Source organism: Oncorhynchus masou, chromosome 9, assembly GCF_036934945.1.
Source record: "Oncorhynchus masou masou isolate Uvic2021 chromosome 9, UVic_Omas_1.1, whole genome shotgun sequence".
NCBI classification, from domain to species: Eukaryota; Metazoa; Chordata; class Actinopteri; order Salmoniformes; family Salmonidae; genus Oncorhynchus; species Oncorhynchus masou.
Window position 1 is genome coordinate 54,570,280 of NC_088220.1, and position 24,082 is coordinate 54,594,361.

The 24,082-nt window shown below is 46.7% G+C and overlaps 1 protein-coding gene across 4 annotated transcripts; it reads right to left on the reverse strand.

Moving 5' to 3' along the window:
• Positions 1–291: 291 nt before the first annotated feature.
• On the reverse strand, positions 292–19,321 carry LOC135546214 (centrosomal protein of 164 kDa-like). Of its 4 annotated transcripts, none has more exons than XM_064974452.1 (29): positions 19,124–19,321; positions 18,518–18,607; positions 18,128–18,239; positions 17,370–17,601; positions 15,989–16,123; positions 15,730–15,846; positions 15,525–15,602; positions 15,222–15,326; positions 12,162–13,853; positions 10,281–10,337; positions 10,064–10,141; positions 9,753–9,826; positions 8,842–9,285; positions 6,887–7,018; positions 6,391–6,574; positions 6,109–6,192; positions 5,818–5,940; positions 5,509–5,652; positions 5,352–5,435; positions 5,140–5,208; positions 4,804–5,063; positions 4,292–4,471; positions 3,692–3,884; positions 3,401–3,508; positions 2,170–2,284; positions 1,685–1,984; positions 1,498–1,513; positions 1,256–1,378; positions 292–1,159 (listed from the first exon to the last, which is right to left on the reverse strand). In XM_064974452.1, the coding sequence occupies exons 2-29, from the start codon at positions 18,600–18,602 to the stop codon at positions 1,063–1,065; spliced, it is 5,421 nt and encodes a 1,806-aa protein (XP_064830524.1). In that variant the 5' UTR covers positions 18,603–18,607; positions 19,124–19,321; the 3' UTR covers positions 292–1,062. The 4 variants fall into 4 exon arrangements, with proteins under 4 accessions (XP_064830524.1, XP_064830523.1, XP_064830526.1 ...); XM_064974451.1 differs by having other exon boundaries at positions 3,686–3,884; XM_064974454.1 differs by lacking the exon at positions 12,162–13,853 and having other exon boundaries at positions 3,686–3,884; positions 10,281–10,334; positions 19,124–19,317.
• Positions 19,322–24,082: the final 4,761 nt, after the last annotated feature.

A 24,082-nucleotide genomic window follows, 5' to 3' on the forward strand; every position in this document is an offset into this window, starting at 1 on the left:
TTCATTAGTATAATCTGTCTCTAGGTTTTGTATTTTAAGTTACTGACAAGCAGGATGAAAAGGAAATCCAAACATGGGTTGTGATCATTAGGCACCAAATGGTAGAGAATTGACAATCAGGGAAAGACTACCTGAACTTGTCCAAGAAATTCTAATTTTCGTTGCAAAAGTTAACACTTTCCGTTGGGTGTCCCAATGAATACAACCCTGGTGATTACTTTAATGCAGACAAATGAAATATTGAAAAGCTGTTGCATGAAAAAGAATGAAAGCTTGACATGGACATTATGAATATACACCACTTTACATTTATTAAAATATTTATAAAAATACTGTAAAAATTCCACACATCTGCACAGTAAACACACTGGAAGAGGGTCTCTCTTACCAGAATTTCATACAGACTGAATGCGTTACAAGTTGTCCTGCCCTTGTAGCGGTTATTATGGTATGGCTTGAACTTCTCATACAGCACAATTACAACCTGATACCATGACAATGATCTTTAGTCACTTATCACCTCACATCAGTTATGAGGCTTATAAATGTAAGATATCAACGGTATCTCTCCTAATAAAGTGAAGCACCTATTGAATATGTAACAACTATGCATTCTGTTCTTGAAACATTTAAATAGCTCGAGGCAAACAAACTGATTTGTTGACTACGGGGCTACTGTCGCCATACTCCCAAGCTATTCAACCTTGCATGCCAATGGAATGAAATTACAGAGACCACTGAAACCGCCCTCGTGTCCGCTCTTCTGTCACACAATCACAGTTAAACCTGAGGACGAGGAGTACACTGGAGGTCAGATGTCTTAAAATGTTTCTTACAGTAATCTGATATGGGGAATCCAAGCTCTGGTCCAGGGCGTTCCTTTGGTCCACACATAGTCGAGTGCGGTTCCTCTAGTAGCGCCCTGGACCAGAGCTAGAGGGAACCCTGCATGAAAAGTGCATTTTTAAAAACACACCCCTGTCCTTAGCCCTTTTTCAGTAACAATACAGCTTTATCTGCTTGTGTTGATCCTTGCTCTTTATGTAACTTCTCCCTCCCCCTTTAGTAATGGTACACTTTAATCTGGTTGTTGTCATCCAGGCTCAACTGGACCAGTCCACTCATAGTTGGGGGGGTCCGATAACGCGTGAACAGAGGTCTGATGAAAGCCTGTTAAGGAAATGTACAAGATTGAACCAAGCTCCATTATAAGTTGTGCTATGTGGCGTGTGTGAGCATGTTTATAGAAGGATACACACTGGGGTCTTTCCTGCGTGTCTCCAGCCATCTCTTGTTGCCGTCGATCAGGCCCTGAAGCCTCTGGCCATCCATCTCCACTGCCTTAGGCTGCATGGAGGACAGACTACGAGCCTGCTCACTAACAAACACACATTTCTGTAGTACCTTCCTTCAACAAGATAAGACTACTGTGAAAGGGATGAGTGACAGTCTAGATTTTTTTTTTTAAAGAGGCGTTTCTGTTATTTTCATATTTACCTTGCAGGACTGTACCCTGAATAAAGAAGGGACAAAGAGAAGTGTACTCGTTAATTAAACCAACAACTCCACCGACCTGAAAGTACACAGACAACCCTGAACGGGGAGTTCTACAGTCCACAGAACTAAATACAACGCATATTTATTATAACATATATGATATTGGATGTCTTTGGTTGAGATGTACCAGGGAAGAGCTTGGCCCAGCGGCTATTGAGCAGGTCCTCAGAATCCCGTAGTGGGGTGGAGGTGCTGTGAGGGGCCCACGCCCAGGAGGGCCCAGACAGAGGCATGGAGAGCTGTGAAAGAGGCATTGAGGTGGGGGTTCGGGGATGGGAGAGGGGCAGAGGTAGGGGGAGAGGCTGGTAAGGGGTCTGGCGTTGGGTCAGGGAGCCCAGGGCCCCCAGGACTGTGTTGAGCTGGCCAGAGATGTGCTGGAGCGACTCGGTTAAGTGCTGCACCTTAGCTGGCACTGTGGGCTCCCCACCTGGAGACAGAGAGAAAAACAAGGGACGAGGTGTGAAAGAGAGGAAGGAAGGAGAGGGTGAAAGGGGGAAAAAGGAGAAACGATGAAGGGGGAGAGAGCGTATAAATAACAACACGGCAGGGAGGAGTACAGGCCTGTTATGAGGGTGTAAGGAATGGATATTCCCGTATGTGTGTCTCTCTCACCTGGGCCATCATGGCCGTTGCTGACGCTGCTCATATCCGATTCAGTCACATCAAAGGTCACCTTCCTATCAGCAGCCAGTCTGCCCTGGTCATCATAGTAGTGATGATGGGAGAACTGGGCAAGGGAAAGCAAGAGAGAGAGAGAAAAAAAAAACTCCATACTTTTGTACTTTCTAACACGAACACTTATCTACTCTTAACATCAATGATTTAGCTGATAACTGCTTTATTGAGGAACGTTTTACTTACAACGATTGGCTTAGCTAGCTACATTAAGTTGAACACACTGACTGTAAGTCGCTCTGGATAGGACTGTCTGCTAAATGACCAAAACGCCATGTAAAAATGCATACAAAATATGTATGTGTACAAAACATTAGGAACACCTTCCTAATATTGAGTCGCACACCCACTTGAAAACAGCCTCAGTTTGTAGGGGTATGGACTCCACAAAGTGTCGAAAGCGTTCCACAGGGATGCTGACCCATGTTGACTCCAATGCTTCCCACAGTTGTGTCAAGTTGGCTGGATGTCCTTTGGGTGGTGGACCATTCTTGATACACAAAGAAAACGGTTGAGCATCAAAAACCCAGCAGCATCACAGTTATTTTTATTTAACTAGGCAAGTCAGTTAAGAACAAATTCTTATTTACAACGACGGCCTATCCTGGCCAAACCTGGACGACGATGGGCCAATGGGACTCCCAATCACGGCCAGATGTGATACAGCCTGGATTCGAACCAGAGACTGTAGTGACGCCTCTTGTACTGAGATACAGTGCCTTAGACCGCTCCGCCAATTGGGAGCCTGATTCTTGACACACTCAAACTGGTGCGCCTGGCACCTACCACCATACCCCATTCAATTTAAATCTTTAGTCTTGCCCATTCACCCTCTGAATGGCACACATACACGATCCATGTCTCAATTGTCTCAAGGCTTAGAAATCCTTCTTTAACCTGTCTCCTCCCCTTCATCTACGCTGATTAAAGTGGACTTAACAGGTGACATCAACAAGGGATCATAGCTTTCACCTGGACCCACCTGACCAGTCTGTGTCATGGAAAGAGCAGGTGTTCTTAATGTTTTGTCCCCTCATTGTATAGTGTGTTGTTTATTAGTAATCTATTGAAGTATGTATAACGTTATGGGCATGGTATGTAGTACAAGTGGTGTACAGGGGGCAGGATATGTGGTATATAAACGTGTTATGGTGTACTACTAAGGCACCTCTTCAGCTACGGAGCTCTCGAGCTGTTGCAGTCTCTCCTCCTTCCTGCGTAGCAGCGAGTTCCCCCTCTGCACAGTCGCCCTCAACTCCTCCACGTCACTGGCCTCCTGAGGGAGAGAAGCGGAAACCAAAGAGAGCCACAGAGAGAGGGAGGGAAAGAGAGCGAGAGACGACCCAGGGACCGTTACACAGGGAGGTCAAGCATACTCTCTCACTTCATGAATGTTCCAACATAGGGCCGGGTGTAGGAGTCTATAAGGGATAAGGAAGGGAGTCAGACTTACACGTACCTGCTGCAGGTTCCTGTATATCTCCTGTGTGGCCTGGGCGTGGCTGGTGGTGTTGGGGTACTGAGAGGAGCTGGACTGGGCCTGCGCTGCCTGCAGCGTTGCCTGTCTCTCACTCAGACGACCACTCTCCCTCTCCAGGAAGCGCCGGGCCTTCTGCAGGGACAGGCCCTCAGAGGAGATGTACTGATGCAAGCTGGGAGAAGGACAGGAAGAGAGAAACACACACACACACACACACGCATAAAAATTAGTCAGGATGGAAAGGTGCAACATGCATGCTCCCTCCCCACACACACACACACACAGAAGTTAGTCAGGATGGAAAGGTGCAACATGCATGCTCCCTCCCACACACACACACACACAGAAGTTAGTCAGGATGGAAAGGTGCAACATGCATGCTCCCTCCCACACACACACACAGAAGTTAGTCAGGATAGAAAGGTGCAACATGCATGCATGCTCCATCCCTCCCACACACACACACACACACACACACATACATACATACATATATATATATATATATATATATATATAGAAGTTAGTCAGGATAGAAAGGTGCAACATGCATGCATGCTCTCTCTCAAACACACATACTCGTCCAAGCTGCTCTCGCTGTCTCTGGAGATGGGGGAGAGAGGTTCTTTCAGGTGTTCCACATGCAGCACTTTCTCCCGTCCAGCAGAGGGCGCTGCCTCACAATCCTTCTCCTTCTTCCTCTCCTCTGTTCTGTCCAGTCTAGTAGAAGGCCTCTTGATCTCACTCTGCTCCAGATCACTGCAATAGAATTATGCGTTTGTTCTCTGAGAAAGTACCGCTTGAGAAAGAGCTCAATAGTCTGGCAAGCTAGAATTGAAGTCTCCCACTAAGTCTGGAAGACATGCACTGTCAGCTGCAAGGTGACAATGAAACAGTGTGAACGGAGGTTGACCCCAACTAACGGGCCAGGTGTGTATGTGCGTTTCAGTGGAGGCTGCTGAGGGGAGGACGGCTCATAATAATGTCTGAAAACCATGTGTTTGATACCATTGCATTCACTAGATTCCGGCCATTATTATGAGCCGTCCTCCTCCCACCAGCAGCCTCAACTGGTGTGTGTGTGTGTGTACCTGACTCTGCGGACCAGCCGATCACAGCGCTCCTGCAGCAGCTCCACCTTGCTCTCCAGCCGGTCCCGCTCCTCCTTCATCCTCCTGCTCTCCTCTCTCGCTTTGTCCCTCTCCTCCCTCATTCTCTCCAACTCCTCTCTCGCGTTGGTCTTCTCCTCCCGCCCTCTCTCCGCCTCCTGCCTCGCCCTGTCCCTCTCTCCTTCCACCCGCACCAGATCCTCTCTCAGTCCATCTCTCTCCTGCATGACTCCAGGCAGAGCCTGAAAACATCACAGCCTTAACATCTACAGCACGATGAAGACCGAGGTGGTGGTGGTGAAGATGATCAATCCTCACCTCGATTCCTCTGTCTATCTCATCCTCTTCATCCCCAAGCTGCTGCCTCCTCTTCTTCAAATTCGCTGCCTGAACATTGGCAAGCGGATATGTCCTTTAATCAACAGCGGCCAACCACACACATACAGTTCATTCCTTTCCGAAGCCGAGGCCATCCCTAAGCGTTCCAGATATTCACGCAGACACATATCAGCGCAACAGTGACTGATTACCTGGGTCTTCAGTGCTGTCTCCTGGCTCTTCAGTTCCCTGGCCCTCAGCTCCAGCCTGTCCCCCAGCTCCTGAATCTCAGCCTCCTGAGGGATGACAGGTGTTTAGAGATGATACATGTGTGTGTGTGTATGTGTGTGTGTGTCTCTCTGTCCTCACCTTGCGTGTGTGCGTCTGGCGGGTCTTGCAGAGCTGGGAGTCTAGCTGTGTACGGAGTCTTTCCAGCTGGGCACTGTGTGCGGCCAGCAGGCGATCCCTCTCCTCTTGCAGGACACACAGCAACTGTTCCTTTTGGACAGCCTCCTGGAGGACAGAAGCACACACAGAGAGACACAAATAAATAATTTCCACAATATTTAACCGCAGCATTACATGTCGGGACAACAGTGCAGAGGCAACAGCCAAAGCAACAATGACAGTAGCAGCAGGTAGGTTATGAGAAGCGGTGACCTTTGAACTGTGTCTCACCTGGTCCAGATGACTCTCTCTGATAGAGCCGAGTTCTCGGTGGTGGTCGTCTTTGAGCTGCCCCAGCTTCCTGGCGTGATCACGCTGCACTTCTTCCCTCACTTCCTGGAGCACGTCTCCCAACTGGACCAAGTCACAGTCAGTGGGAGGGATTCATAATGTCACAACGCTCTAGAGGGTTGAGACTGACATACTGGTAATATATGTATCTGCAGTCAGGGAGATGAGGGCTATGGTTTTGTGTATCAAAGGTGGGAAGTAGTGTGTGTGTGTGTGTGTGTGTTCTATCACCTCTCTTTGGTACTCTGCTAGATGCTGCTCTGGGCTACGAGGGCTCTTCAACTCCCTCCACCTCTCACTGGCACTGCTTCTCCCCTAAGGAACGCAACAACACACTGTCTTCAACCATCACCTGTGTGACAACACGCTATCCTAGACTCACTGCATGTATTTCCCTCACAAAAACCCAAACAATTTCAGTTATTTTGAGTGCACGTGTGTATTGGAAGGCCCCTCTCCTATATCTCCCCCCTCCCACTCTCCCAGCTCCTCTCCCATCCCCCCCTCTCACACCTCCTGTTTGAGGGAGCTGAGTTGCTCCTCCCGCTCCCCAAGCAGTCTCCGCTTCTCCGCATGTAGCTTCTCCTCTGACTCCTCCTTCAGTCGCTCCAGTTCCCGCCTCCTCTGGGCCTCTATCCTCTCTCGCTCCGCCTCCAGGGTGGCACGCAGCTCTCTCAGCATCGCCTCGCCCTCTTCCCTGATGACAACAACACACACACAAACGTAGCAAGCACACACACACACACACACACAATCATTTCTAGCGCAAATCTTTTTTCTTCTTCTTTTTTTCCCAGTGACTGAGCTGTATTTCTATACCTACTGTATGTGTAGAAAGAACAGTATCGCCTAAGCACAGAATAGTTATGTGAAGCAGTGTCATATTAACACGGCTGGGGTCGCTGAGCATGTGATCTAAAGGTCAGTGGAGCACTCCAGGGAGATGTGTGTGTGTGTGTGTGTGTGTGTGTTTAAGCAGATGGATGAATAGTAGAGAGAGATGAGTCACCTGATGTTGCGTTGCTGGTTCTCTCTCTCCCTCCGGGCCATCTCCCTCAGCTCCAGTAGCCTGCTTTCAGACTCCACACTCAGCCTGCTCTCCTCTTCCCTCCCCTTACTCTGGAGCCTCTCCCTCAGGCTCCTGGAAGACCGGTCAGGACCAGAACACACACAGCAGCGGGTGAGATAACCAGCACTGTCACACAGTCGTAAGCATCAACACTGAGTCACATACTCACACATCACAGCTCACAAATACTACTACAGTGCCTTGCGAAAGTATTCGGCCCCCTTGAACTTTGCGACCTTTTGCCACATTTCAGGCTTCAAACATAAAGATATAAAACTGTATTTTTTTTGTGAAGAATCAACAACAAGTGGGACACAATCATGAATTGGAACGACATTTATTGGATTTTTCAAACTTTTTTAACAAATCAAAAACTGAAAAATTGGGCGTGCAAAATTATTCAGCCCCCTTAAGTTAATACTTTGTAGCGCCACCTTTTGCTGCGATTACAGCTGTAAGTCGCTTGGGATATGTCTCTATCAGTTTTGCACATCGAGAGACTGAAATTTTTTCCCATTCCTCCTTGCAAAACAGCTCGAGCTCAGTGAGGTTGGATGGAGAGCATTTGTGAACAGCAGTTTTCAGTTCTTTCCACAGATTCTCGATTGGATTCAGGTCTGGACTTTGACTTGGCCATTCTAACACCTGGATATGTTTATTTTTGAACCATTCCATTGTAGATTTTGCTTTATGTTTTGGATCATTGTCTTGTTGGAAGACAAATCTTCGTCCCAGTCTCAGGTCTTTTGCAGACCCCATCAGGTTTTCTTCCAGAATGGTCCTGTATTTGGCTCCATCCATCTACCCATCAATTTTAACCATCTTCCCTGTCCCTGCTGAAGAAAAGTAGGCCCAAACCATGATGCTGCCACCACCATGTTTGACAGTGGGGATGGTGTGTTCATGGTGATGAGCTGTGTTGCTTTTACGCCAAACATAACGTTTTGCATTGTTGCCAAAAAGTTCAATTTTGGTTTCATCTGACCAGATCACCTTCTTCCACATGTTTGGTGTGTCTCCCAGGTGGCTTGTGGCAAACTTTAAACACCACTTTTTATGGATATCTTTAAGAAATGGCTTTCTTCTTGCCACTCTTCCATAAAGGCCAGATTTGTGCAATATACGACTGTACGACTGATTGTTGTCCTATGGACAGAGTCTCCCACCTCAGCTGTAGATCTCTGCAGTTCATCCAGAGTGATCATGGGCCTCTTGGCTGCATCTCTGATCAGTCTTCTCCTTGTATGAGCTGAAAGTTTAGAGGGACGGCCAGGTCTTGGTAGATTTGCAGTGGTCTGATACTCCTTCCATTTCAATATTATCGCTTGCACAGTGCTCTTTGGGATGTTTAAAGCTTGGGAAATCTTTTTGTATCCAAATCCGGCTTTAAACTTCTTCACAACAGTATCTCGGACCTGCCTGGTGTGTTCCTTGTTCTTCATGATGCTCTCTGCGCTTTTAACGGACCTCTGAGACTATCACAGTGCAGGTGCATTTATACGGAGACTTGATTACAAACAGGTGGATTGTATTTATCATCATTAGTCATTTAGGTCAACATTGGATCATTCAGAGATCCTCACTGAACTTCTGGAGAGAGTTTGCTGCACTGAAAGTAAAGGGGCTGAATAATTTTGCACGCCCAATTTTTCAGTTTTTGATTTGTTAAAAAAGTTTGAAATATCCAATAAATGTTGTTCCACTTCATGATTGTGTCCCACTTGTTGATTCTTCACAAAAAAATACAGTTTTATATCTTTATGTTTGAAGCCTGAAATGTGGCAAAAGATCGCAAAGTTCAAGGGGGCCGAATACTTTCGCAAGGCACTGTATAACAGTGGACATAAGTGGAGAGGGAGGTTGACCACTCTGTGGCCTGCTGCCTGAATGCCTACCTGACCCTCTCCTTGCTCTCCTCCTTCAGCCTCTGTTCCTCCTCCTCCTCCTCCCGGCTCAGCTCCTCCTGAAGGAGGCGCACCTTCTCCTGCCTCTCCCGCAGCGCATGCTCCTTCTCCTCCTCTATCTTCCTCTCAGTCTCCCTCCTCTCCTTCTCCCTCTCCTTCTCCCTCTCCTCCTCCTGGGCCCATCCGCTGTCCTCCCCCTGTCTGGGGGCTTCCTCTTTGTAGTGGGCGTGGGGGCTCCTAACCAGGCGGCCTCTGGAAGTGTCAGGCCGCTGGACCCCCGGCACCCCTAGGCTGGCGCTGGTGCTGACCCCCTCGGCCCGCGGTCGGGGTTCCGGCTCACAGTGGGAGGACCTTGTGGTCTGCTGGGATTCACTGGGCTGGCTGGGGGGCCTGTCCTCCATCACTGGATCCTCCCTGCCTGCACCATGGAGACGCCTGCAGAGTTTGGGAGAAGGGAAGGAGGGAAGAGAGAGAGTGGAGAAGAGGGAATGAGGGGAGAGAGAGAGAGCGAGGGAGGAAGCGAGAGAGAGGAAGAGCGAAAGAGGGAAGGAGGGGAGAGAGAGGAAGAGGGAAGGAGGGGAAAAGAGAGAAAGAAAAAGAGGGGAGAGAGAGCGTGAAGAGGGAGAGAGAGAGGGGAGCGAGAGAGAGGAGAGCGAGAGAGAGTGAAGAGGGAAGGAGGGGAGAGAGAGAGAGAGAGAGAGAGAGTGAAGAGGGAAGGAGGGGAGAGAGGAAAAGTAAGAGGAGTCAGATAAATGATTTGGCTCAGCTCTCGACTTGCAGATCTTTGTGAGAAACAGACTACAATGACACTGACAATATGCTTGTATCAGAACGTGTGTTTGAGTTCAGAGGGGACATTTCACTGAAATATGGGCATTTATCAGAAAGGCTTGTCTGCCAACCTCTCTGCAGCTTCTGCCCTCTTCCTCCGTTCCTTCTCCTCCTCCGCACTGACTTTCACTATCCCCACTTTGTCCTGGGGAAAATACAGACTTTTTTTAGGTGAATAGCAAAGGCTAACATAACTCTACATGGCATGATGTGAGTGTTCACTCTCAAAATAAAACTACGGTACAAACAGTGACTACAGACTCTACAGCCAGAGGAAACACTGTGACTGAGGAGAGAGAGTGCAGCTGAGGAGGAAGGAGGTGAAGAGGGGCGAGCGAGGGAGAAAAAGAAAGGTGAGGAAGAGATGGAGAGAGTGTGGTACCTGCAGGAGTGGACTAACAGCAGGGGAGAGATCCTTCAGGTCCAGGACTTTCTCTGACAACCTGGAGCCAAAACCAGACTAAAGGGAAAGTGGAACACAACACTGTTTGCCTTTACTCAACACACCCCTTGATATTATCTGCTTAAATGTTACATTATAAAGCCTCTATTCTACAGGCCTATCTACTGGGACATGATCTCAACCCATAACAAAGTACCTTGAGGTCCTCGGTGGAGGAGGATGCCACCTCCATGTGCTCGCTGGCCTCCGACTGCTGATGTAAACACACTCAGTCACTGACGTGAAGCATAGTGCGACCGTGTCACCTCAAACACCGTACACACACACAGACACACACATGCACTCACGACACAGATAGAAAACGTGGATGAATACTGCCATTCTCAGCGGCACACAGCAATTATGAAGGCTCTCGTAGTAGGGCAAAGCAAGTACAGCAGAAAAGGGACAATAGACTAGTCAACAGCACAGAGCAGCCATCCCATGGCTTGATCAGCAAAGCTTGGGCAGACAAGAGGCAAATAGTGAGACTCTACCACACAAGCACAGGGCTGGTCAAGCAGGCAGTAGAGACAGAGAAACACAGGCTACAGCACTGCAAGTTTGGACTGAGAGGACCGGCTGCCTTGGGGGCTGTATAAGAGGATGGGGCTGCCTTGGGGGCTGGCTGAGAGGATGGGGCTGCCTTGGGGAATGTCTGAGAGGATGGGGCTGCCTTGGGGGCTGGCTGAGAGAATGGGGTTGCCTTGGGGGCTGGCTGAGAGAATGGGGTTGCCTTGGGGGCTGGCTGAGAGAATGGGGTTGCCTTGGGGGCTGGCTGAGAGAATGGGGTTGCCTTGGGGAATGTCTGAGAGGATGGGGCTGCCTTGGGGGCTGGCTGAGAGGATGGGGCTGCCTTGGGGGCTGTCTGGGAGGATGGGGCTGCCTTGGGGAATGTCTGAGAGGATGGGGCTGCCTTGGGGGCTGGCTGAGAGGATGGGGCTGCCTTGGGGAATGTCTGAGAGGATGGGGCTGCCTTGGGGAATGTCAGAGGATGGGGCTGCCTTGGGGAATGTCTGATGTTTGAGGAGGATGGGGCTGCCTTGGGGCTGCTTGGCTGGCTAAGAGGATGTGGCTGCCTTGGGGAATGTCTGAGAGGATGGGGCTGCCTTGGGGGCTGAATGTCTGAGAGGATGGGGCTGCCTTGGGGGCTGTCTGAGAGGATGGGGCTGCCTTGGGGAATGTCTGAGAGGATGGGGCTGCCTTGGGGGCTGTATAAGAGGATGGGGCTGCCTTGGGGAATGTCTGAGAGGATGGGGCTGCCTTGGGGGCTGGCTGAGAGGATGGGGCTTCCTTGGGGAATGTCTGAGAGGATGGGGCTGCCTTGGGGGCTGTATAAGAGGATGAGGCTGCCTTGGGGGCTGTCTGGGAGGATGTGGCTGCCTTTGGGATTGTCTGAAAGAATTGGGCTGCCTAGGGGCCTGGCTGAGAAGATGGGGCTGACTAGCGGGCTGGCTGAGAGGATGGGGCTGCCTAGGGGGCTGGCTGAAAGGATGGGGCCGCCTTGGGGGCTGTCTGAGAGAATGATAGGGGGCTTTCTGAGAGGATGGGGCCGCCTAGGGGGCTGTCTGAGAGGATGGGGCCGCCTAGGGGGCTGTCTGAGCTGTCTGAGAGGTGGGGCCGCCTAGGGAGCTGCCTGAGAGGATGGGTCTGTCTGAGAGGATGGGGCCGCCTAGGGAGCTGCCTGAGAGGATGGGGCTGTCTGAGAGTATGGGGCCGCCTCGGGGGCAGGTTGATAGGATAGGGCTGCAGTGCTCAGCTCTAGAGGGATGGAGGCAAAACTGGCAACAAGGGGACCAGAATGTTCCAATCCAGTCCTCAGAGCTGACTGCATATACACATATTACCAAAGACACCAATGTGATGTGAGAGGGAGATCATGGGGGGCTGGATTCACCAGGGTTGGGACTTGAGCCAACACAGCTCCTCAGGGAGTGGAATGGTGTCTCCTTTGGCTGAGAGAGGGGCGGAGGTGCATGCAGAGGGGGAGCACACAGGGCAGGGGCCACGACATGGTCAAAGCACACCAAACCCCTACCTCTGCTGGTAGAGGGCTTTGTTTGGGCACATTCTTCTTCTTCCCCACATACACCTCCATGTTGTCACTTTGTTTAAGGTCTGCTAACTTCTTCTTCCCCAGTGACTTAGCTTGGACCGTTTGTTGTTCGAGTCTCTCGATTACTTCCTCTGAGCTTGCGGATGTTTTGGGTTTCGGTGAGGCTTGCACGGTCTGAATGCAGTTTTCCACCACCTCATCACTGTCTCCTTCCATTTCTTTTCGTTCGTTTTTGAAGCACCCCTCCACCTCCCTGCTCTCCTCCCCTTCCCTAGCCTGTTTTTCACTCAGCGAGCATCTCGTGAAGACCTTGTCATTTTCCTCCCCTTCCTCACTTTTCACACACCTCTCCCTCACCACCTCACTCTCCAGCTCCTCAGGTTCATCTTTACCCTCCTCCCCTTCCTCACTTTTCACACATCTCTCAACCACTTCACTCTCTCCCTCATCAGCCTCCTCTTCGCCGATCTCCTCTTCCCCTTCCTCACTTTTCACAGACCTCTCCAACACTTCACTCTCTCCCTCCTCTTTACCTTCCTCTTCTTCACTTTTCACACACCTCTCCACCACCTCACTCTCACCCTCCTCTTTACCTTCATCTTCCACCTCTTCCTCACTTTTCACACACCTCTCCACCACCTCACTCTCACCCTCCTCTTTACCCTCATCTTCCACCTCTTCCTCACTTTTCACACACCTCTCCACCACCTCACTCTCACCCTCCCCAGCCTCCTCTTTACCCTCATCTTCCACCTCTTCCTCACACCTCTCCACCACCTCCCTAGCCTCATCTTTTACCTCCTCCTCTTTCAACCACCTCTCAATCACTTCCTCACTATCCTCATCTCCCTTTGCCTCATCTTCCTCCTCTATACTGTCTCTAACAGTCTCTTCCTTCCTTTCCACATGCTTCCTTTTGAAACATCTCTCGCCCACTATCTCACTTTCCTCTACATCTCCTCCCTCCACCTCTTTCATATATCTCTCTACTACCTGATCACTCTCTTCCTCCTGTTCCCCCTCTTTTTCCTCTCCTGCTTCCTCACTTTTAGTGTCTCTCTCATCACTCTCTTCTGCTTTTGGTTCCTCTTCACTTTTAACATGGCTCTCAACTAGCTCATTGCAGTCCTCCACCTGTTTGTCATGACCCACCTCTAGTTCTTCATTTGTAACACACCGCTCTACTACCTCATCACTCTCTCCTTGCTCTCCAAGATATCTCTCCATCATTTCATCACTTCCTCCTTCTCCCTCATTTGTATTGACATTTACCTCAACTACGTCACCAGTCTCCTCTTCCTCCCCTTCCTCACTTTTTACACACCACTTTATGACCTCATCACTTTCCTCCTCTCCCTCCTCCAACTTTCCTTCACACTCTACCTCCTCACTGACCTCGGCCTCAACGTCCTTGCCCTCCCCCTCCTCTCCTCTCTTCTTCTCACTCGCTTGCCCTACTTCTCTCTGGTTCTCCTCTTTACCTCCTCCCTCCTCAGCCACACTCTCTCTGTCCACTCCCCACCCATCCTCATAATCTTCTTCCTCCTCTCCACTGTCTCTAGTTTTAGCAGGCTGGGGGTCTGGGGTAGGGGGGCAGACCCCAGCAGCACTACTGCAGTCCCTGCTGCCTCCGCGTGGTGGGGTGGAGAGGAGGTGGCGTCCACGAAGGGAGTCCTTGGGTTGGAAGGGGATGATGGTGGCCACCAGAGAGAAGGAGAGGGAAGACGTGCATAGACACAAACACAAAAAGAAAGAAAGGGGGGGGAGGGGTTGGGGATAATGTGACAAGGAGAAGACACAGGGACCCGAGCAGCATGCAAACCACTCACGCATTCCGTAGGTAGAGCTCATCGAAAGAGAACAGTCACGTCAACAACAAACAACACAGAGAAGTGTGACAAAAATCACAGGAAGTGCAGAGTTAAACACACACACAGAAAGACCTATAAGACCAACATAAAGGGTGATCAAATGAAAGACTCAGATGGCAAAGCAATAACAGTGACAGTATGAGGACAAGAGGACCAACAGAAAGAAACAGTGGCAGCCGTGACCATAGCACAGCTCCCACTGACACAGCAGCTACACAACCAGGAAGAGATAGACACACAAGAACCCGAAACACATGTTTAAAGTCACACACACACACTTATGAGAGTTGATAAATGACAAAGATGTTATGTCTGAATGAATAAATAGGCCTACACATTTTCCCAATGATAGCTTACACTTTCCATCCCTCAAAGTGTTGGTTTTGGTTAAAGGCAATCTAGTAAACAAGAGCAGTTCTATCTAGGTCTGCATCTTGTGATCTCTCTTCAGATGGACCTGATAACATAGTCATGGGTTTGTTCAATATATCTAAGTATACAGTGCATTCTGAGGATTCAGACCCATTGACCTTTTCCACATTTTGATACGTTACAGCGTTATTCTAAAATTGATTAAATCGTTTTTTTTATCTCATCAATCTACACACAATTACCCCATAATGACAAAGCAAAATCAGGTTTTTAGAAATGTTAGCAAATTTATATTTAAAAAAAATTGAAATCTTATACAGTGTGTGCCTTTCCAAAACATGCCCAATCAATTACATTTACCACAGGTGGACTCCAATCAAGTTGTAGAAACATCTCAAGGATGATCAATGGAAACAGGATGCACCTGAGCTCAATTTTGAGTCTCATAGCAAAGGGTCTGAATACTTATGTAAATAAGGTATTTGTGTTATAAAAAATGTATACATTTGCAAATAATAAAAAAAATTAAGAATAATAATGATGTTTTTTTAACTTTGTCATTGTGTATAGATTGATGAGGGGAAAAAATGTTTCATACATTTTTAAATAAGGTTGTCAACGTAACAAAATGTGGAAAAAGTCAAGGGGTCTGAACACTTTCCGAATGCACTGTATGGTCTAAACTACTAGAAAGTCCTAAAACTAACATACACCACAGGATCGACAGTGGGATGAAAAGAGAGAAAAGAGACAGTGAGAGAAGTAATATATTGAGCCACATCAGTAGTGTGTGAGTTACCTGCTGAGAGGGGGACTCAGGGCTGTGCTCTCCAGACGGGGCCAGGTCTCGTAGCTCTGCTTCTGTCTTCCCCTCTGGTGGGGCCACTCCACTGGCCTCGCTGTCCTGTTAGCCACACAACACACACGACTGAGCCTAAATCCATTATACAGAGAGGTTTTCTAATGTAATAATGACATGGGACTGTGCTTATCTGCACTGGTATCATACACTGACAGAGTTGAAAGTAGGTGAAAAGTCCTAAAGGGGCTATGCCATAAAATAGACATGGTGTTGTTGTGCATTGTGAAAAGGGTAGTGTACCTCATACTGCAGCCCTCCTCCCAACGCATCCAAGTCCAGGTGCAGGTTCTGTAACAGTCTGGCCGAGCCACGACGACTCTGCAAACAGCATCACAGTCATACATCTAACTTATGCTCCACAATTTACACACATCTATTCTCCAAATATTCTGTTTCACGGTGCCCAGAAAGGATAGGTATGCACTTTGCCAGTTGAAAGTCATACCGGCTGCTCATCCTCTGAGATGTTATCCTCGTCATCCTCGAACCCAGGCGGAGAGAAAGCCACATGCTCCTCCTGTCGCCCTCCCAGCAGACTGGACCCGAGGCTTGAGAGAGGACCCTTAGGGGAGGGAAGGAAGGAGGAGACAGAGAGCGACAGATAAAAGGTTAGAGACTTTCAACAGCACGCCATAAGAATAAGGTTAATACAGCACATAAGGTAATGAAATATCATCCTTTATCATCAAGGTGAAAACTCTTACCCCAAGGGGACTCTTCAGGGGCTCCAGCCCTCCAGAGCTGCTCAGGGACCCCCTCAAGGCCGGGCCATCAAGACCCCGTAAAGGAGCCAGGCTCCCCAACGGGGCCTGCAGTGGCCCGAGGGTCAAGCTTAATGGCTGAGAGACAGAGAGAGACACACGTGAACAAATATGTTGTGTGGAGAGGGTTCAGGTTAATCGTAACCATCATGATATTCAAGGATCTTATCGAAACTCAGTCAAATTTGGTATACTGCTCCCATCGTTCACCTGCTTCTACCAATCCTTCTCCAATAATTACAGTTCCTTTACGCTCTGAGGCTGTCTTACCATTTCCTGTCTGTAATCTGTGGTCCTACCTGCAGAATCCCTGCACTGCCCTGCTGGATCAGCCATGCTCTCTCCCATCCCGTCTCTCGGCTGAGAGGTAGGTAGGGGGACATGGGGCCAGGAAAGAGACAGAGAGGGGCCAGGCAGGGGACGAGGCCCTGCTCACAGTCCCTAGCATCAAGTAAGTGAACTCCTAGGATGATCTTTCCCTTCTGCTTGGCCTCCTCTTCCCTCATATGTTTCCGTCATCACTGCCCCAGGTGTAGAATGACCATATGAAGGCATTTGGGGTTCAATAGCCTTTCCTTCCTCTACCTCCACTTCTAAACAGACCACCTTGTCGCTGAAATCACTACTGCTCTCCCTGCCCTCTTCTGCTGCCTCCATCCATTCCACCACCTCCTCAGTGACAAAGCCCTCTGCTCCCCCCTCGATACTACCATGACGAACTGCATCAGCTTGATTCTGTGTTTCATCAGTGGGCCCTAGGCCAAACCCACTGCCCTGTCTCATTCCTCATTGTATGGTGCTAACCCCCCATGTCAGTTTGAACCCCCTACCAGGGAACCTTTCACTGTTCCCAGGGGTGTTTCTGTCTGGCTCTCCTTCAATGCAGGCCTTTCCCCTTTGTTTACAGACTGCTAAGAAAGGATACACATAGGAAATGGAGAATGACTTAGGACAATGACTTATAACTCTATAATCACTACCATAATCACTATATCGGTATAACTGTATCACTTAGCAACTGGGGGCATGAAGCAACCAAGCATAAGTATGTGACTGTTGTGTTGATGACCAAGACAATATAAAATAATAATGTATTGGTTCAGCCAAGCCACTCTAAACGCCTCATCTTTGTACTTTGTTTCCTCCCTATTTTCTGCTACGCCTCAGTGACTAAGTGGAATAGCCGTGCTTCTTTGACATTATTTAGAGTTGAAGCTATTTCCAGACCAATACATCTACACACAACAGCACTGCAGTGTTCTGAGACATCTGTGAGTCACTTCATGCGCTTGGTGTATTTCAGAACATAACAACGCCCACTCACTCCTGGTGGCTTCAGAAGCTCTTGGTCTTTTGCCTTCTTCTTTTTCTCCTTCTTGTCTTTTTTCTTTTTCTTCTCCTTTTTAGCGGCGGTGATGGGGGGCCCATGAGGCTGGGTGCCAGCTCGTTCTCGCTCCTGATTTACCAGGCTGCGGTATTGCTCGTCACACGGGTGGTCCCAGGTGGACTGGCCCGAGGAGAAGTTGAAGTAGTACACGTCCCCCGACACGTCCTGACTGCGAGAGGGGGGAGAGTCACTTCAGCACCTCAGAACTCAGAGAAGGGAGAAGAGACCAGTGGACATATGATGTCTGGGAATACTGGGAAGTCTACCAGTGTTGACACAATACTTGGGGCCAGAGATGGAGTCAATGTCAGGCGTCTTCAAACTCAGATCACAGGAAAAAGATTGTGAATCGAGACCACGACCGAGACAAAACTGATCCATGCAAGAGAAGGGTGACATTGTGACCAGTCAGTAGTAATTTGTGGTTAATGAATCACTATCAAAAAAGTACTGTTAAAAATAAAATGTAAAGTACTGTTTTATTGCAATTAAAAAAAACATGCATTTATGGAAGTCAATGTTGGGGTAGCACAAAAAGCATCCCCCATCTACAAATATGTTGACCATCCATACACAGGTGAGAATATTTGTGTTCTGGTTTCAAATTCACTTGATTGGATGTTACTGACCGACGCCACCAGGTTCAGACTCCATCTCTGGTACAGTGGCAGATGCCTGCCTGCCTGCCTGCTTACCAGGGTTTCCATTCGGGAGGCAGTGGGGCAACAATGCCCTCTCTGGCCAGCCATAGGAGCTCGGGCTCCCGATTGGGATCAATGCCAATCTCTCGTGCGTACTCGTGGATCTCTGACAGGGGAGGGGAAGAAGCAGTGAGGAAAATCTCCAGATAACATTACATGACTTCTCACACAACCAAAATAAGTTAGTGAATGTGTCTTATGTGGCTTATCTATGTAAAGCAGAGAATTGCTTGGTTTTGACATGTGCCTATGTGTTTGATGCCCACCACAACACTTTGCACCATGCTGGTGTAGTTGTTTCAGCAATGTAGCTTACAAGTCAGTCTACTGATCTGTCAACTAGAAAGGGAGCCATACTACCACTTCTGTATCCTTCTGCTCTACCTTGTTCAGAGGGGATATAGTTCTCATCGTAGTCCTCTTCCAGGATCAGCTGGTCTCCAATCTGCAGAGCAGCAGCTGCTGTCATGGTTACTTAGAGGGGAAAATAGTCATGTCGCAGATGCCATTTGAAAATTGTAACTATGTTCTATTGTATTTTCAGTAGCGCATGCATCACTGCAAAACAAACCCCATATGGGACCTCTGTGTACAGTCATATACATCTATGCTATGATCCACGTAGCTAGTTGGCTAGCTAGCTAGCCAATGATCAATCCTCAACCACGATTAAAAGAGGAAACCTTTTCAAAAACGAACTAGTGAGTTAACTAGTTCGTTTTTGAAAAGGTTTAGCGGCTTTAGCTACGTTAGTTAGCTAACGAGCTAGCTACATTTGGTGGCCATTAAATTAGAATAATAACTCCCATAAGGTTGTTGACATGGTTTCATAGGTAGCTACAGTAACGTTAACCGTAGGTTTCCAGTGACAGACCAATGCGGGGTGGCGCCACATCGCAGAAGAAAACGTTACAGTAGCTAGCTAATTCGCTAACATTGGCACATTAGCTAGAAACTTCAATTTGTACAAAAAACGTACGATTTACCTACCTAACTACAAGTTACTCTCCTATCCCAGTAAGGGAAAGATCAGTCAAGCGCGATTATTATCGACATTTTCCCTTACAAATGAGTAGAATGGTTTCACTGGGTCTGCTAGCAAAACAACAACATATGAAAACAGAACCCGCTGATGGAGCGTCCAGGGACGCTTCTGTCCGTTTCCGGTTCCAACACCCCTAGCAACCATGTCGCACCCACCTACCACTCAGACATATCGCGGTAGATTGAACAGAAGTGATTCAGAGGACACCTCTCATTGGACCTAATCACCGCCCAACAAATTATTTACAGTACTGTAATTTACAGCTAGTACAGTATAATCACGTTAGCAGGTAATCACATAGTTCAATATGGTAGTGCTTTCATATGTCCACATTCTCATTGGAAACGTTAATGCAATTTACATGAATAAATTTAGCAAAATACATGTAACCACGGGCAGTCTTGTCAAAAATAATTGTTCGGGTTTCTGTAATTAAACCAATCACATCAGTCCCCCCCCCCCCCCCCCTCTGTGATTGGTCCCTGAGCCCATAGGAGGCAACTCTAAAATGTATTTTCTCTTTCTGGCAAGCCCTACCTTTATCCACTTCCACTGTCTTCCAAGAGTTAGTTCTGCTTCGCTTCAGTTTGCTCCTCAATTCATGCACCTTGGTTGGAGAGTGAGGTAGTGTTTCTCCCTTAAACGGGGTGGCAGGGTAGCCTAGTGGTTAGAGCATTGGACGGAAAGGTTGCAAGTTCAAATCCCCGAGCTGACATGGTACAAAATCTGTTGTTCTGCCCCTGAACAGGCTGTTAACCCACTCTTCCTAGGCCGTCATTGAAAATTGAAGAATCAAATTTGCATGCAATTAATAAAGTATTGCAGAACCACTTCCACATGACATCAACAACAGTGCAACAACATTAGGAGCCTTCCAGTATGAGGAGGTGTCAAACGGTTGTCATAAAACAACTTCTCAATCAACTGGTTCCTTGACGAATGTATCCTGCTTTATTGTGGGCAAAGTGATGTTATTGACAGCTACCAAAAGGTACTCAGTTCGCTTTTAGCCACCATTAATTATTCACCAAAATTATGGCTTTTTTACTGTAATTATATCCTGCATTGCGACACTATAGATTGGGTTGTCTTTTCTGAATCCATTATTTGAGGCTTCCTTTTCAGTAGGCTCAAGCCTAACAATAATATAGTTTAAAAGTATCTATCTGATTTCAAAAACATTGTCACAATACCTGTTGTAAAAAACAAACAGCCTAGACCAGCATATGCTTGAACAGCTAAGACCAGCTTGACCAGCTAGACCATGCTGGTCCGACCAACTTGACCAGCATCAGAACAGCACTGACCAGCATGGACCAGATTGAAATTAATGCTGGTCTATGCTGTTTTTTAAGCAGGGTATTGCCACAGTGTAAGCAGTTTGTTTGGCCCGTAAATCCACACACGCATCTACCATGGGGTGGCAGCAAATCAGTCAGAGAAATCCTCTGCTTTCGCCACTGAGCATTGACTTTGTTCATTGGCTTTGCTCACAATAAAAATCTGAAAGATACTCCTGTGTCTCATCATCACTGCATCATCACCCAGTTCCTCTGCAAAAAAAACACCCACCAGCCATTTCTACTGTGGGATCCTCCTAAAACTGCAGAAGACAAATGACGGAACTAATTGTTTATAGGGCTTGTGCAAGACAGCAAATCGAATTTAGTGAAATATTATGCTTATTGTCGCTCTCTTTGAACATGACCTCCATGAACTTGAACATGATATTTCCACACAGTAGTCCAATCTACACAGTAATTCAATTCTTGGCTTTGCAGTCCTCTGCTATGAGAAATAGATCAAGATCTTGAAATCTAGATCACTCTGATGGAAAGAAAACCTCACACCCAGTTGGCATGACTGGTTCAGTTTGTGTGTAGATGTTTATTTGTTTACTGTAAAAATAAAAATAAATACATATATGTTTCTGTTCATGTTAACCCTCCGCTATCCCTCCACTGGTATTTTCAGCAGATCCCCGATCTAGTGGCCGCCAAATCCGAAGGTAATTGACTGATGGTCCTTGTCACAGTTGTGTAAGATCGGTGGCAAAGTTTGCAGAATTCTTTCCAAAATGGATAGATGGCATCTACATTCTTAGAAAAAAGGGTTCCCAAAAGGGTTCTTCAGCTGTCCCCATAGGAGAACCATTTTTGGTTCCGGGTAGAACCATTTTTATTTCCAGGCAGAACCCTTTTGGGTTCCATGTAGAACCCTCTGTACAAAAGGGGTTCTACCTGCAACTAAAAAGGGGTCTTTATAGGGTTCTCCTATGGAGACAGCTGAAGAACCCTTCAAGATTCTAGACAGCACCTTTTTGGGCACTGCTTTATCTTTCTTTTCTGTACAACATAATGTGTAGGTGGTTTGGCCGAGGTCCTAGGTGAATGCCCCCTAATTCCCGGCAGTGATAGGCACTAGTACACAAACATAGGCCTTGGAACTTAAATAACAACATCTACACAGCTAAACACACAACATCTCTTGATTATACATTTGAGTTCTTGTATCTCGAGTACTCAGACTTCAAGGAATTGAAACAGTAACAGATTACTTTTAAAAATCAATGTGTAAATTCAAATAAAATGTATGGGTCACTTGCGCCGGATACAACAGGTGTAGACTTTTCCGTGAAATGCTTACTTACGAGCCCAATACAGTGTAGACATTGTTAATGTTGTAAATGGCTATTGTAGCTGGAAACTGTTGATTTTTAATGGAATATCTACATAGACGTACAGAGGCCCATTATCAGCAATCATCCAATGAAACGTTGTGTTATCTAATCCAAGATTATAATTTTAAAAGGCTAATTGATCATTAGAAAACCATTTTGCAATTATGTTAGCACAGCTGAAAACTGTTGTTCTGATTAAAGAAGCAATAGAACTGGCCTTCTTTAGACTAGTTTAGTGCATTTTTTATATAAATTTGGTTAAGTTGTGAACTAATGTGAATTCAATGTGAAATCAACAAAAACAGTCACCATGACATTGGATTTAGGTTAAATATTGGGTGAAAAAAATACAAAATTCCCTTACAGTGATTACTTTTTTTGCAAATCCAATCAGTTTCCCACATTGATTCAACAAAATCACACTGATTATTTTTTGTTGAAATTACATGGAAACAACATTAATTCATCCTGTTTTTGCCCCGTGGGAAGGTTTTGATACTAATGTTGTTATTTCCTCTTTTATTTAATCTCATATCAGGTAACAAATGGCAAGTTTCCTGGGTGGAGGAGACAGGCACCATCAGCCATTCTGTCTTCAGCCGCTCATAAAGCTCAATGGGGTTTCAGTGCACCAACAGGGGGGAGTGATCCAGGAAGAATAGGGAGAGTTGGGGTAGAAGAAAACACGGGAAAGGAGTGTGAAAATATGCATAAAAAAGAAGAAAAGAGAACAGGAAGTAGGGCATTTGAATGTGCTGAGAAAGAATAGATGCCTAGGCAGGGGGTGGCAGGTAGCATAGTGGTTAGAGCAAATCCCCGTGCTGACATTGTAAAAATCTGTCATTCTGCCCCTGAACAAGGCAGTTAACCCACTGTTCCCCGGTAGGCTGTCATTTTAAATAAGAATTTGTTCTTAACTGACTTGCCTAGATAAATTAAAATAACAATAATTAGCAATGCAGAGGTTGGGAAGGAAACACATTCAAATATACCATTACATGCGGAAGAAAGTAATCTCACTGATTTTGTATGGCACAGTAGGTACTGAGAGTAATGATTGTCCAAGGCGGCGTAAATCCATGCAACTCAACAATGACAATGTGTTGAAATTAGGGCTGTCGGAGTTAGTCAGATAACTCAAGTTAACTTTTTGTAATTTTTGCACACATTTTTTTTTTATGTGACTTAATCGCATTGTCTGAAAGCATTCAAAATACACGTAAAACATTCAAAGTACATCTATACAGCTAAAACAATCACAACAATGTGATGTCAAAACAAGTTGACATTGAGGTTAAAGAAAGTGTGCTTTATCAATTTACGTAATTTTGATAACCATTACTTTTGGACAAAATCAAGACATCAATATTCTTGTAAAGCTTTTTGTATAATTAAAAAAAAATATATGCAATTAATCTTCATTGATCACAGCAAATCCTGCGATTAACTCAATATTTTTTGTTGTTGCTTTTGACAGACCCTGTTGAAATATATTGCATGTTGCATGGGGAGCTGTGCTGCAGTAGCTATTTCTCTATCTACTTATGAGTTGTTTTGAGGGAAATAGTGGGATGACATCCCGCTGGACACAGATGTCAGTTCAATGTCTAGTTTGATTTACATTTGATTCACTTGTCAACTAACGTGAATTCAATGTGAAATCAACAACAACAAAAAATCACCATGTCATAGGATTTAGGTTAAAAGTTAGGTGAAAGAACGAAATCCTCTTACATTGATGACTTTTGGTAAATCCAATAAGTTTACCACATTGATTGAATAAAATCACATTGATTATTTGTGTTGAAATGACATGGAAATAATGTTGATTCAACCATTTTTTCGCCAGGGGGGGGATTGTATTATTAATTTTACTTCATTTTGATGAAAGTGCTCTATCAGATTCATAAGTAGGAGCGTTAAGATTGAATCCTACTAAACCGGCTCTGATGCTTGTCGGATGTGGCATGGCATGAAAACTATTACGGACTACAAAGGAAAACCCAGTGCTCAAGGAAGCGAAGGTCACCTGCCTACATTATTACCGCCCCGTAGCACTCACGTTGGTAGACATGAAGTGCTTTGATATGCTGGTCATGGCTCACATCAACACCATCATGCCAGAAACCCTAGACCCACTCCATACTGCCCCAACAGATCCACAGACGACACAATCTCAATCGCAATCCACACTGCCCTTTCCCACCTGGACAAAACTATGTGA

Excerpts from the sequence above, each read along its gene's own strand:
- LOC135546214 (XM_064974451.1), bottom strand. The coding sequence starts at position 18,602 with ATGACAGCAGCTGCTGCTCTGCAGATTGGAGACCAGCTGATCCTGGAA. Across the intron at positions 18,240-18,517 it reads CTATATCCCCTCTGAACAAG|AGATCCACGAGTACGCACGA; the intron begins GTAGAGCAGAAG and ends CTCCCCTGTCAG. Across the intron at positions 6,193-6,390 it reads TCAGCTCCCTCAAACAGGAG|GGGAGAAGCAGTGCCAGTGA; the intron begins GTGTGAGAGGGG and ends TGCGTTCCTTAG.